We start from the raw sequence: 12,784 nt of genomic DNA on the forward strand, positions 1-12,784 counted from the left end.
CCAAGGTTCCTGCATAAAAGTCAAAGGTGATTTCTAAGACTATGCACTAACTCCTGCTAAGGGGGAATTAAGCCCCAACTAAAAGTAAGGCATACTTAAAAAAAAAAAAATCACTATGGAGAATATTAAAACAAGAGAGATTTTAATAGGGTTATTAGATCCAGGCCAGGATTTTAAACAGTCTGTTCCTCGAACCGTACAAATATAGGGAGCTAGGCATAAAAGCCCACTTTTTAGTATTATTGTTAATTATTATTTTTATTTTAAGTGGGAACTCTGAGCAAGGAAAGCTTTAGACCCCACCGAAGAAAACCACAGAGGATTCGAAAGGAAACCTGCGGTTGAAGAAGAACAAAGCCCAATAAACAAAGTAAGACCGCAGTGTTGGCAGATGAGTTAAAGCAAATGTGGGAACCAAACACCACCGTAGCGATGACAGGTATCTCAGAGATGGGGGAGCTCACGTGTCATGTACACTCGATGGACATTTATAACCGGAGATCGCTTGGGTTTGGCTATCCTTCAGAAAGCAGAAGACTGCTAGACACCTGTCATTTGACAAGGGATTTGAAGAGCCCACGGCACACTCACAGTCATGCCTCACATTTAAATAGTGCTTTATCGCTTATTACCACATTTTTTGTTAAGCGCTGTCTTATCTGAATTAGAAACTTTTGATTCCTTCACTTACCTTGCAGGCTTTGAGCAAAAGTCCCTGACATTTAATCTCTGAGCTTTCGGTTTATTTGCCTATGACATGGGGTCCTACCACATTTTTATTGCCCAAGGCTGTTTCAAAGGACAAATGTGACTTAGATGAAAGGCTTTTAAAAATACAATAAGAATGTGGTATCATTATGCGTGATCATTACTATTCCTGGTTACTAATACCTAAAGGCAGCGAGACTATCCCTTTCAAGTCAGGAGGGGGTGTGCAAAAAGCCCAGGGACCACACTTTTCTTTGCCTAATACCAATTTCCCATCATAGACATAATGTGGGCAAACTATAAAAATGAACCTACTTGTATAGAAAACATTTTTTTTTTGAGAGAAATCTATGGGAAATTGGATTTTAAAAGGCAGGGAAGAATTTCGGCCTCCAAGAAGCATAAAATACTACTAGGGAGACAGAGAGGGAAAATCATAAGTCTCTCTTAATTCTAAAGATTTGGTGGCCTGATAAGCTATGCCCTTCCCACTGCACCAAAAAGCTCAGTGGAAGCATTCTGACTACGGAAAAATGGCTGTACTAAAGGAGAAGAAAAAAAAGGCACTCCCACATGCTGGGATGCAATGCATTACTGTTATACCTGGCAGCATAAATAAATTATGCAATTAATTGAGATTCACTATATAAATAAAGTGTCACGGCAGGATAGCCATTATTTTCCATAACATTTGCCTGCACACTTTTAATAAATGTAGCAGATATTAAAAAATTCTAATCTACAAGCCCCTTCAATTCTTTTAAAAAATGGGGGAATCATACCCAAATTGGGGTTCCAAAAACATGGAAATAGTCTATTATTGAGTAATGTCAAGTAAGAAAAAGGCTTCATCTCTTACATATGCTAGAATTAAAGTCTGTTATTATCTATCTCCTTTAAAAAAAATTCCCTGTAGTGTGGTTAAACTGTTTGGGCAATAAAATTGGAAACAGTATATACACACAAACACACACACGGTGGTAAAGCAACAGATGAGTGTGCATGTCACAAATTAGTAACCATATGAAAGGATGGTCTTTTGACCTGCATTTTCAGTAGTAGGAATATATGGATGTCTTATGTTAGAATTAGACTGTTAGAGGTCTTGTCCTAAATGTAAGTCCTCGTCCTTCCTTCCCCACCCCCACCAGTAACTCAGAACCAGATGGGGTAGCTCTATTGTTACTTTGGCCAAATGAAGGCTGGTCGGAAATGAGCCGTTTCGACAAACCGCATTACGGCAGCAGGTAACACTGGCTGTCCTAGTTCAGGCTCGTGTCTGACATGGCCTGAGGTTTGGTCTTCTTGACCAGGGACTCCTTGAGAGCAGAGTCAGGACAACTGCAGGATGACCCCAGCAACTTTCCTTTTATTAAGGTTAATTTTGCACCCTGGATACAAAACAAGGGTAAGCAAAGTAAACTTCTAATATTCTTAGGGCTTGGCCCCAGACATGGGCTGACAGTTTGCTGCAGGGTGGGCATAATCTATGGTTTAAGCCTCCAGTCCTGATTTAAGTGGACTGTGCTTTCTACCCCAACCCCCCCCCACGCCCCCAGAATAGAGGACTGGAGACATGGAGCAAAGAAGATTGTACTGGAGATTTGCTGGGAAAGCTTCATGTCACAAATGAGACAACTGAGACCCCAGCAAGTAAGGGACACTGCCAACTAGGGGTTGAGTGCACAGTCACCTGGCTTTCCTGTCTGTACCACTGTGTCCCCTCCCCATCAGAGGCCAGCTTCCCAGAGTAAATGGGACTGTTATGGCAAACCCAGTTGTCTGCAGGAAAACAGCGCGTTGTCATCTAAGGCTCTGACTATAGTAGGATTGGGACATCCCAAATTTAAAACTGCTTCCCTTCTATATGTGATCGGGAAAATGATATCATTATTTCCCTGGGTGGGCATCACTAAAATGACAACCATGTTTGGAACTGTGATTTGTGAAAGACACACATGTCACAAAAGCCAATAGTTATGTCCGTAACGTCATTACTAAAAAGCATCACACATTATAAAATATTTAACCAACAAAAGTAGCCTAGCTTTAGGAACTGTGATCTTTAAATCCCTTGAAAGGTCTTCGAGAATAAAATAAATGAAGATTGTAGAGCTTCACTTTTGAAATTTTCATTCAAGCCACACATTCAGACCCTTGCTAATTGCTGCTTTGATGGACTGTGGCACAAGCAGCCAACGCCTCAGATGGGAGCCAAGGCAGGCTGGAGGAGGGGAAGTGGGGGGAGTGGGAAGGGCCACAGGGGTAGGGAGATGGGGGGGGAGGGACTTGCTGTGCGTGGGGGAGACAGTCCTAGAGGGGCGAGGGGACACTGAAAGGTGGGAAAGACGAAGAGAGAAGGAGAGGAAGGCGGAGGGCCGCCAAACGTACCCGATATGGTTATGAACACAATTTAATTTCTTGGTATCCCAAGTCCATTCGCAGAGGATCTCACCTTTGATCCTCTCTGCCCCCAGCTAAAGCTGCTTGAAAAGATTCACATGCAAACATTTACATATTTCACAAGTCATAGTCACAGTTTTACCACATTTCGTCCACATTCTTAAAATACACTGGAAACATTTTTAAAAATTTTTTTTATTTTAATTGCATTTCGAAGACAAGACAGCATTCCACTCCCAACGCATAACAATCTTTTAAAACCAAGCCCCTCCTACCGTACTCTTTGTAAAAGCGTAAATGATTGGCTTACCTCAGACTCTTCCCTAGGAAAAAAATTATTTCATTTTTTTTTAAAACACAGCCACGCCCACCCTCTTGGAACCAGCCCCATGTGGGTTTGGATCCAGACCTGCCTGTAGCAGATTAAGTGGGGGGGGTTTTCCCCTCCTCCCTCCATCCCCCCACCAGGTGAGCTGCGTGTGTGCAGAATACTGAATTTATGTGTGTAGCCCCAACGCCCCCGATACCTGAGTGTCTGGTTTTTCAACCGTAAAGGCGGGAGGGTTTGGCGAACGAATGAGAAGTGAGGAAACGCTTAGCGCAAAGGGAAAAAAGAGAGAAAGACATACAGAGAAAAGGTTATGGAGGCCAGCGAGAGGCGGCCCCCTCTCCCCCGCGCCAGTGGCCCAACACACTCCCCAAGATGTCCCACCACCTTCTCCTCCGCATTTTGCGCGCCGCCCGCTGCAGAGCGCCAGCGCACAGGTACCACCAGAGTGTGCAAACACGGAAAGTTTCTGCCCGCACCATGGCGCAAAACATAAGACAGCCCGTTCCCCAGTACGGGTACACAGTCGGCGGGTAATCTGGGGGTGCCAGGGATGGGAACTGGGGGACACTTGAGCATATCATGCACAGGCGGACACAATATGGACACCAACACACACCAACGACAAGCTGTCTGAGTCCAAGCAGCAGTGCCAGGCGAGGCGGGGGCGCACCTTCCCCAACGACCCCAGCCCACCACGGCCCCAACCGGCCTAGCCTGGGGAACCCTGGGGCCCCTCCCCGGCAGTTCCTGGCTCACCTGAAGCCCCCGCCTTTCTTGCCGGCCCCCACCCCAGGACTCGGGGGCATCTTACGGTCGCTGGCGCTGGCTTGTCCAGCCGGAAACGACCCTCAGTGTTGCTCGGCACCACTTTTCTCCCTGGAGGGCACATACTTCGGCCACCCAAGCCCAACCGAGGCCCCCTCCCGCTCCCAGGGTAAAGTTAGGGCCCCTCGCTGGAACTTTCTAGCAGTCTCTTCCCGCCTCGGCCTGGACCCCCTCCTCCCGCTGCCAGGCCCTGAGCTCCACCGGGCAGCCTTGCCACCCCCTCCCGGGGTCCCCCAGCGGCCCTGCTCCCCGCGGGCAGAGTCCGCCGCATTACCTAGAAGCAGCAGGCGGTGCGTACACATGTACCCCATCTTTTCCTCCTGGAGTTGTTTGTCGATGAGCTTGCTGCGTTTCTTCTCTGCGCGCTTCTGGGCGCGCTTCTCCAGGGCTTCCTTGCGCATCTGTCTGCGCTTCTCCGCCAGAGGAATCTTCTTGACCTTGGGGCTGTGCGAGGCTTTGGGCTGGGGGCTCTCAGATCGGCCGAAGCAGCCCCCGAAGGCCTGCATGAGGAAGTTGCGGAGCAAGTTGCGCCGGGGCTTTCGTCGGCGGCGATTTCGCCGGGGCTGCAGCCAGCGGCGGCATCCGGAGGTCCCATCGTCGGACTCATCGCTGCTGTGGTCGTCGTCGCTGCTGACCGACCCCTCGTCGTCGTCGCGGCTGCGGCCAGACCTGCCCCGCCAGGCAAATGCGCGAGTAGGCTGCGGAGTAGGCGGATCGGCAGCCTGGATCTCGGGGCTGGGGGGTCTAAGGAAGCGGAGCTTGGGTCGGGCTCCAGACGCAGGGGCGGCAGGGGCTGCCCGGGCGGCAGAAGCTGCCCCGGCGGCTGGAGCGGCAGCCCCGGTGGCTGGAGCGTCAGGGGCGGCAGCGGTTGCCCCGGCGGCTGGAGCCGCTGGAGCGTCTGGGGCTGCCCCGGCGGCTGGAGCGTCAGGGGCGGCTGCGGCAGCCCCGGCGGCTGGAGCGTCAGGGGCGGCAGCGGCTGCCCCGGCGGCTGGAGAAGCAGGCTTGGCCCCAGCGTCAGGGGCTCCGACCCCCGGAGAGGAGACTTTTCCTCCGTCCGCAGCAGCGGTGGCTGAGCCTCCTTCCATCTCGGCTGCTTCTCCCTCAACTGGGGGTCTCTCTCCCTCTGCTCGCTCTCTCTTAACTGGGGCTCGGGAGACCTCGATGGGCGGGCCGTCAAGCGCGATTGGGGGGCTGTCCATGTTGACGGGAGCGTCGTCGACCCCAACGGGGGCGCTGCCAATCTCGAGCGGGGGTCCGGAGATCTCCATCGGGGGGCTGTCGCCCGCGAAGTGTGCAGGAGATCTGACAGCCTCTCGGGATGGGCTGCCGATGGCGCCTGGGACCCAGAGGGGGGGCTCGTTTGCGGCGGGAGCGAGGAGGACCGCACTCGGGACCTCGGCTGCCGAGGACTGGCCGCCGCCACCGCCGCCGTCGATTTGTGGGATAGCTCGGGGGAGCCCGGGAGGTGGGCTGTCGTCCCCAAAGGCTGCTCCATCAAACTCAAATGGCACAGCCTCCTCAGGGGGAGGGCTGCTGTCTCCTCTGAAGCCTGGGTTTGCAGGTCTGAGAGCTTGGGGCTCCTGGGGAGGAGTGCTAAAGGCCCCCGCACCTGGGCCTCCTGGAGCAAGGTCTGAGACCTGCAGGACAGGCTGGTTGCCACCTCCCTGGGCAGGCTGCTCAAACTCAAAGGGCATGGCTTCTTCAGGTGGAGGGCTGTAGCCTCCCAGGCCTGGTCCGGCATCACCGAAGGCTCCGTGCTCCATGAGTGCTGGGCTGAAGACCTCAAGGCCTGCACGGGCCCCAGTGGTGTCTCCACGCTGCTCGCAGGTAGGCCAGAAGCCTCCTGAGCTGGGCTGCTCAACCTCGAAGGGCATGGCTTCCTCAGGAGGTGGGCTGTAGCCTCCATGGGCTCTGGCTTCCTCGATGGCCTGGCCCAGGTCCTGGAAGTTGGGCCTGGAGACCTCTGAGGGTCCACAGGTCTCGCCTTCAATCTCGATGGGGACGGGCTCGCTGTGAGGCGGTTCGGTCTCCATCTCTTCGGCTGCGCCAGGCCCAGGACTGGAGGCAGCTGCCCCTGGGGCCTCCAAAGATGGTTGCTGGGGCTGTTCCCCGAGTTCAAGGGGGATATCGCGTTGTCCTGACATATTATTGCCGTCGAGGCAGTTGCGCATGCCCATAACACGGTGGCGGACTCTTAAAATAAACTTGGGGCCCCGTAAGACGGAGCACCCAACCGAACTAGGGTGAAAAAATTTTTTTCAAAAAAATTCAAAGTACCAGCTAGAAAGTTCTTCAACCTCACTTTCCAACCCTCTTGAGGTCTGGGGGTTCAGGGCCTCAAACCCAAGACAGTGGCGGAAGCAACTCTATTGTTGTTGGTGGAGTCTTGGCTCCTTCCTGGCCACTTTTTATCCCCTCAGGCTGTCTCCTGCCCCCCCCCCACTTGGTCTGCCCTTGTCCCCTCCTCTCTCTCTCTCTGCTCCAGGCCAGCCCCGCCTGCTTGGATCTGAGGAGCGTGCCGATTCGGTCCGAAAATCGCTCGTAGTGCTCCCTCTCTGCCACCAGAGGACGCCGGCCCCGGTTCTGAGGAGGCTCCGGGAGCTGGATCCTGGCGCCGGCAGCCCTGGACTTTGGGTAAGGGGGCTGATGAGCACAGGCCTCGCAGGGATGTTTTGGTTCCTTCCACTCCTCTCCTGACTGATTTGGAGTCTTTCTCCTCTCTTATCCCCTGGTCAGAGAGAGAGAGCTCTCCTGCGTTGCGGGACACGTGACGCAAGACGTGGGCCCCAGGCTGCTTGAGCGCAGGAGCTGAAACCCTCCCCCCTCCCATACCCAAATGACTCTCGGGGGGGGGGGGACTGCAGGAGGGTTTCATCACCCCAGGATACCCCTGAACCCCTAAGCTGTAGCCCCCACACCCGGGCAGCCTCCCATCTCAAGCTCTAAGTCCAGAGTGCAAGGCTTTGCGCGCGTGGGAAGGGGGCGCGGGTGCGCGCGGGGATGCGACAGGTGGTCGTGAGCCCACCGGCGGAGCGGACTGGAGGCGAGGGGCGAGGGGCTGCCGGGTGTGCGCACCTAATTTGTTTTTAAAATGCCTTGGGCTACTTTCCACCGCTTATGCAGCTTTTGTTTGCCGACTTGCCGAAACTGGCTCCCGTGAAGCACTTAGATGTCCCCCATCCCCATCCCCACCACTCTCTGGGGGTCCTCGCAGGAGCCTAGGGTGGCTCGGGCAAGGGTTTCCCCTGTTTATGTGGATAATGATGCAGGGGAATTAAGAGGGTCTTGGGCGCGCGTTCAACCGAGACCCTTTAAGTGGTAGTTGCCGCGGCACGGAACGGGGCGGGGGGGGGGNGGGGGGGGGGGGGGGGGGGGACGCAGGACACACACGGAGACCCCCATCCAGGGCTGGCCTCAGAGTTTCGGGGGTCCTACTGTTCTGGGGAAAGGCTAAGGGCATTTCAGTTGGGATTTATGGCTGGCTTAGCATGGTCTCAGAGACTGGACAACCCTGTGCGCACTGAACCCAAACACACAGCGCCGCGCCCGCGGCAGCGGCTATCATGTGCCGCTTATCCGCCTCGGGTGCCGGCTGCAGGGTCGGTGGGCCAGCAGCCCCAGTTCCTCACCAGCCACCTTCCAGCTCCTCTCCTTTCGCTATGGGTATCCCAAGGCAGCCGCTTCACTTTTCCACGCTAAAGCCCTCTGAGGCGGCACTGAGCCCGGCCACAAGTCCAGCGGTCGCCTGGCTGCGCTCCTGTCGCCGAAGCTCATCGGGGCTTAGAGCCGGCAGGGGAAAATACCCGCACCGCCTGGGTGGGCTTGGTGCGTGCACGCGCACTGCTCTGGGTCTGGGGTCTGGCGTCTGCGGAGGGATTTGAGCTGCGGGAAAAAACTGCTGCTTGCGGGTCACGTACGACCCGGGACACGGGCATGAGGTCTGTCTCGCCAGTGGGTGACACGGACCTGCAAGCCACCTTTGGGTACAAAGCATCCGGGCATGAGGCAGGTGGTCGCCTGGTGGGCGGGCGGGAGAGAGATGCAGGATGAGTGCTACAAGGGTTGGGCTGTGGTGAGCGGGAGCACTGCTTGGATCGCTGTATCTACGAGCCGCAGGCGGGTGAACCACGCACCGTTCAATCTTGTTAAGTCTAACGCATCCCTTTTAGAACGATGGGACCACAGCCGCGGCGCATCACTGCCCCGCATCCACCATCCACGTGGCCATGCTGCAGAGGAAAGCTGACAAAGTCGGACTCTGGGCAACGTGTGGGGTCCCCCAAAGGCGTATCATGTCAGGACTACGGGTCTACACACTTGGAAATGCCAAGCTGAACTTTGGCTCAAACTTTGTCCAACTATCCCCACGCGCAACGGCTCAACCATTTGAGCGTCCACTGAATGGGCCAACTGGGTCGCGACCGTCCACTCACTCCCCTCCGACCCCAGCGCTGGGTCAGCCATTGGGCTGGGGTCACGCCAATCAAGGTTGCCTGGCGAATGAGCAGGGGGCATCGGACCGGAAACCGGATATGAATGGGAGGTCCAATAGGGGGCGCCGCGTTGGAACGCCCTAAGAGGCTGTGCTGCTGGGGTGGTTGGAAGCAGCTGGTGGGCGGGCGTATGGCGGCCAGGCCTGGGACGCCACGAGGCGGGCTGGCGCCGTGGGGTCACTCTTCCTAAAGTCCCAAGTCACCAAGGCTGGAAGGGAAGGTTGGGGGCTGTCAGGGGCCAACCCTAGGAGTCGCTGGTGGCGGTGGGCAAACCCACCCGACCTAGGGGACCGCCGCTGAGGCCAGGCGAGGAGGAAGAAAATGTCTAGGGCCTGGAGGTAGAGAGCCAGGACCCTGAGGAGAGACTGGGCTCACTGCCCCGATGCAGAGGTGCAGTCCCAGACGGATAAGGAGTTGAGGCCCCAGGGATCCTGTGCCCTGCCGAGCTAGAAGGTCAGTAGACATTGGGGTCTGGAGCCCCAAAGGGGCGGTTTGCCTACGACGCTTGGACTCTGTTCCCAAGCACTGTCCATCAAGGAGTGGGTTCAGGGTCTCCTTGTTTGATATCCTCATGGGTGTGTGGGACCCCTTTGTTCAACACTCTTTGGTATCTTGGTCCTTCGCCTGGAGAGCAAACTATTGAGGGGATAAAGGCTGGGTAGATACCCGCCCTCCATCCTAAAGGATAAGGAACATAAAAATGATAGGAAAGACCTCTCCTGGGGTTGGGGGTGGGGGACCCTGAAAGTCTTGATGGGGAAAATGGCGTTTCAGATGGGCCTGCATGGATGGGCAGGGCCCTGGCCTACCAATGGGGGGAATGGGAGGAATGGGAGATGCCGGCCTACCCTGAGCTGAGCAAGACCCAATAGGGGGAAGCAAGGGACACCGTGTGGAGTCTTAGGAGGGGCAGTAAGAGTGAAAGCAGGACAAATTGGATAGGATCTCTCCGGGGATAGTTGGAAACTAAAGGGCAAGCACTTTTGAGGTGGTTTTGGTAGGAAACAGAGCAGATGTTGAACATTTTCTGTACTTCAAGTAGGGTTTGAGGCTAGTTTTAGTAAAGATGGAAGCAGTTGGCGGGGGGATGGTCCTGATGGCAAGAACAGTGGAAGCTGTGGCTGGTTGCATCGTCTAAGGTAGTGGGAAGGCTGAAGGAAGGGACTCAAGAGGGATCCCAAAGGGCCCTTTAGCAGCTTCTGTGCCACAAAGGCACAAAAGGTGGAGAAGCCAAAGTCTGGCACTTGGGTGATGGGACACACAAGTGACACAGGAAGTCCACAGGATCTGGGGAGGGGCTGGCGTGGTGGCGGAGCCACTCTGGTTTTAGACTTGGCAGAGGTGAAGGAAGGATGGGCAGTCAGGCAGCCTATTATTTAAGAGGGTGGGTCTGAAGTTTAGAAGGAAGGTAAAGACCCCAAGTTCAAAGTGATAGCCGTCCTTACAGGGTATGAAATGACTGGATCAGAGACTAGCCTTGAGGGGAAGAATATATTTGGTGATAGAATCTTGAACACTCAGAGCACTGGAGAGGAAAAGGAAAGATGTCTCGGGAGAGAGCAGTGGGCTCAGAAGGGACTGGTGGGGGTATGCCGGAGGGGAGAATCTAAGAGGTGCTCGGAGTGCCTAATGGAGACTGTGGCTTCTTAGCCTCTGCACGGTCCGCATCGGGACCAGCTGACTCCGCTGCGGACTGTCCTGGGCGCTCTAGGGCGTCGGCGGCACCCCTGGCCTCTACCCACTAGATGCCAGTAGCAGCCCCTTAGTTGTAGCAACCAAAAATGTCTGTAAACTTTGCCAAATGTCCTCTGGGGGGCAAAATCGCCCCCGGATGAAACCACTGCCGTAGGCTGAGAAAGGACCCTTGGACTTGAATAGGAATCACCTTAATTGAAAGGTAAATGAGGACTGGGAAGAAAAAAAATCCCACTATTTAACTCTAGTGTTCCCCATTTTGTCTACTCTTCCCCCCCACTGCCCTGGAAGGGATTGGCCACCAGAGTCTGAAAACCCCAAATCCCTTACATGAAGGGGTTCAAAGCTGAAACCACAGAACAGAGTGGGACCCGAGAATACCTCAGAAGTGTGGCCAGATGTTTGAGGAGCTGGCTGACATGAAAGGCAGCTGGCGCGCCTGACCACAGGGACCCGCCCGAGGAGCCCGGTGTGGTAAGTGCTGGGGGCGACAGCGGGTGGGTTGATTGGGGGCTGCTGTGATTGGTGGGGCTGTCTGACAAGCTTTCTGGCTCAAGACAGAACTGTGGCCTTGCCCTGGATGGAGATGGCCAGTTACAGGTGGTGGTGGGCAGCCGAGTCCAGATCTCCAGTTCTGGATGGATTTCTCTCAGGGACAGAGGTCACTGTTTGATAGGAATAAGCAGGAACAAGGAAGGAAGGTCGGTGAATGAGCTGACACAGATCACAAAGAGGAAGGCAAGGTGAGGCTCGTCAGGGTGCCTGGGAGAATGGGGAGCTGGGGCGAAGGACAGAAGCTGCGTGCCAGGCTCTGGGCCCCGTTCCCACAGGGAGTGCGGTGAGATGGTATATCCACAGAGAAGGAAAGGATTGGCTGTCAAAATCCAGGCGAAGGTTTCTGGGAAGTTGTGTATCCTCAGCTACTTAAAAAGAATAGATTTTCTACACTCGATGAATTAAGAAAGGAGCAGCCAACACTGCTCACGTTTCAGTTAAACTGCATTTTTTGAGGAAAGTCCTCCTGTTTACCAAATGGCCCAGGGGCCTCAGGTGGAATATTGGCTGCTTTCTGTAAACGAGCAACCCCCAATGGAAAGAACGTATTTCTTCACTGTGGGCTCTCCGAGCGGCACTGTTGCCATCTGCAGGGACGTGGCCCCCTTCCTTGGTGACCCCATGTGGTGCCCTAGGCTTCCCAAACTCAATCTTCCTGCTATATCGACACCTCCCCGCCAGCACACAGTATAATCAGCAGACGGCTGTTAGGATGCTTACATTTGGGGATTCTTACTCATTGCCAAAAGCACAAGGCACGTCTAAGTTTTAAGTAGCTGCCTGTCAACTTTCTTTCTTGGTTCACCCCTGTATCCGAGAATGAGAAAGTAGACAGGGAAGGAGGTGGTCGAGAGGGAAGGGAGCAGAAACCAGGAAAAAGATCTTTCTTTGGCAGTGGGATTTCCTCCTAGCCTATGGCTTGGGGCAGGGGGCCATTTGCAGAAGAGCTGTCTCTGCAGACCACCTCTGTCCCTGTTGTCAGGGGCTTTCTTTCAAATGAGGAAAAGGAGAACCTTTTCACCAGTTGTGAGGAAAAAAGCAAAAGCAGAAAGGAGAGAACTGGGGAAAAGAACTGAGGCAACTATTCCGTTTCTCAGCCTCCCAGTGACAAATGTTTTTTGAGGGCTGAGTGAGTAGCCATAAGACTTTGAAGCTGTTCAGTTAATTACTGTTCAATTAAGACTTGCTGTGCCCATCGTTCTACCTTCCAGCATCTCCTCTGCCAGCCTTGGCCGGTGGAGGCAGCAGCAGCCTGCTGCTGTTTGCAGAAGGGTCTGCGTGACCAGGCTGTTTTCAGGCAAATGCCAGCTCAAGAGAAAAATGCTTCGAATGGAGGTTAGGGCTGATCCTAAAGACAGTCAGAACCAGACTTCAGAAAATACTTGATGTGCTCAGATTAAAAAGCCCTGAGCTGGAGCCCCAGGGGCCAAGGGTCTCCTGTCAGGAGTTTAGACCCCTTCATGCAGCTCACAAGCTAAACTCAGCAGCCCTCCACTTGGCAAGGGCTACTACCCATTTCTGCTGCAGCCGGGCGTACGGCTGTCCTGACCACCCGTGCTGGTACGGTGGGTCCACACCGTCTCGACAGTCGCTTGAACTGGGCTGTGGACTCCTTCTTTAGGCTAGCTGATGGTGCAGCAGAGAATCTGGAGGGGAGAAGTGGCCATTCCAGAAAAGATGAACAATGCCCTGGGAAGGGGGACTAAGAGGAGTAAAAGTGGGGGCTAGAAGGGCAAGAGGGAATCCCTGAGGATACATCTGGCTTTAGTGGAAG

The 12,784-nt window shown here is 54.6% G+C and overlaps 2 protein-coding genes and 1 long non-coding RNA gene across 6 annotated transcripts in view; 1 reads left to right on the forward strand and 2 right to left on the reverse strand.

Annotated features, from left to right (window-relative positions):
• The window catches only part of LOC100473680 (guanine nucleotide-binding protein G(s) subunit alpha), a 55,470-nt gene extending 49,011 nt beyond the window's left edge, over nucleotides 1–6,459 (reverse strand). For 2 of the 3 annotated variants that reach the window (XM_034639839.1, XM_019795606.2), the window contains exon 1: nucleotides 4,542–6,453. In XM_034639839.1, the coding sequence (XP_034495730.1) occupies nucleotides 4,542–6,444 (1,903 nt within the window). In that variant the 5' untranslated portion in view covers nucleotides 6,445–6,453. Of the gene's footprint in view, nucleotides 1–4,541 lie in introns of all 3 variants that reach the window. The other variant, XM_034639838.1, reaches the window with a different exon arrangement.
• LOC100469231 (neuroendocrine secretory protein 55) overlaps nucleotides 1–12,784 on the reverse strand; it is a 52,346-nt gene that overhangs the window by 32,590 nt on the left and 6,972 nt on the right. The window lies entirely within an intron of this gene.
• Nucleotides 8,686–12,784, forward strand: part of LOC117795402 — a 38,593-nt gene continuing 34,494 nt past the window's right edge. For both annotated transcript variants that reach the window (XR_004619391.1, XR_004619392.1), the window contains exons 1-2: nucleotides 8,686–9,213; nucleotides 10,747–10,929. This is a non-coding gene — a long non-coding RNA (uncharacterized LOC117795402). The remainder of the gene's footprint in view (nucleotides 9,214–10,746; nucleotides 10,930–12,784) is intronic.

Source organism: Ailuropoda melanoleuca, chromosome 13 (assembly GCF_002007445.2).
Source record: "Ailuropoda melanoleuca isolate Jingjing chromosome 13, ASM200744v2, whole genome shotgun sequence".
NCBI lineage: Eukaryota > Metazoa > Chordata > Mammalia > Carnivora > Ursidae > Ailuropoda > Ailuropoda melanoleuca.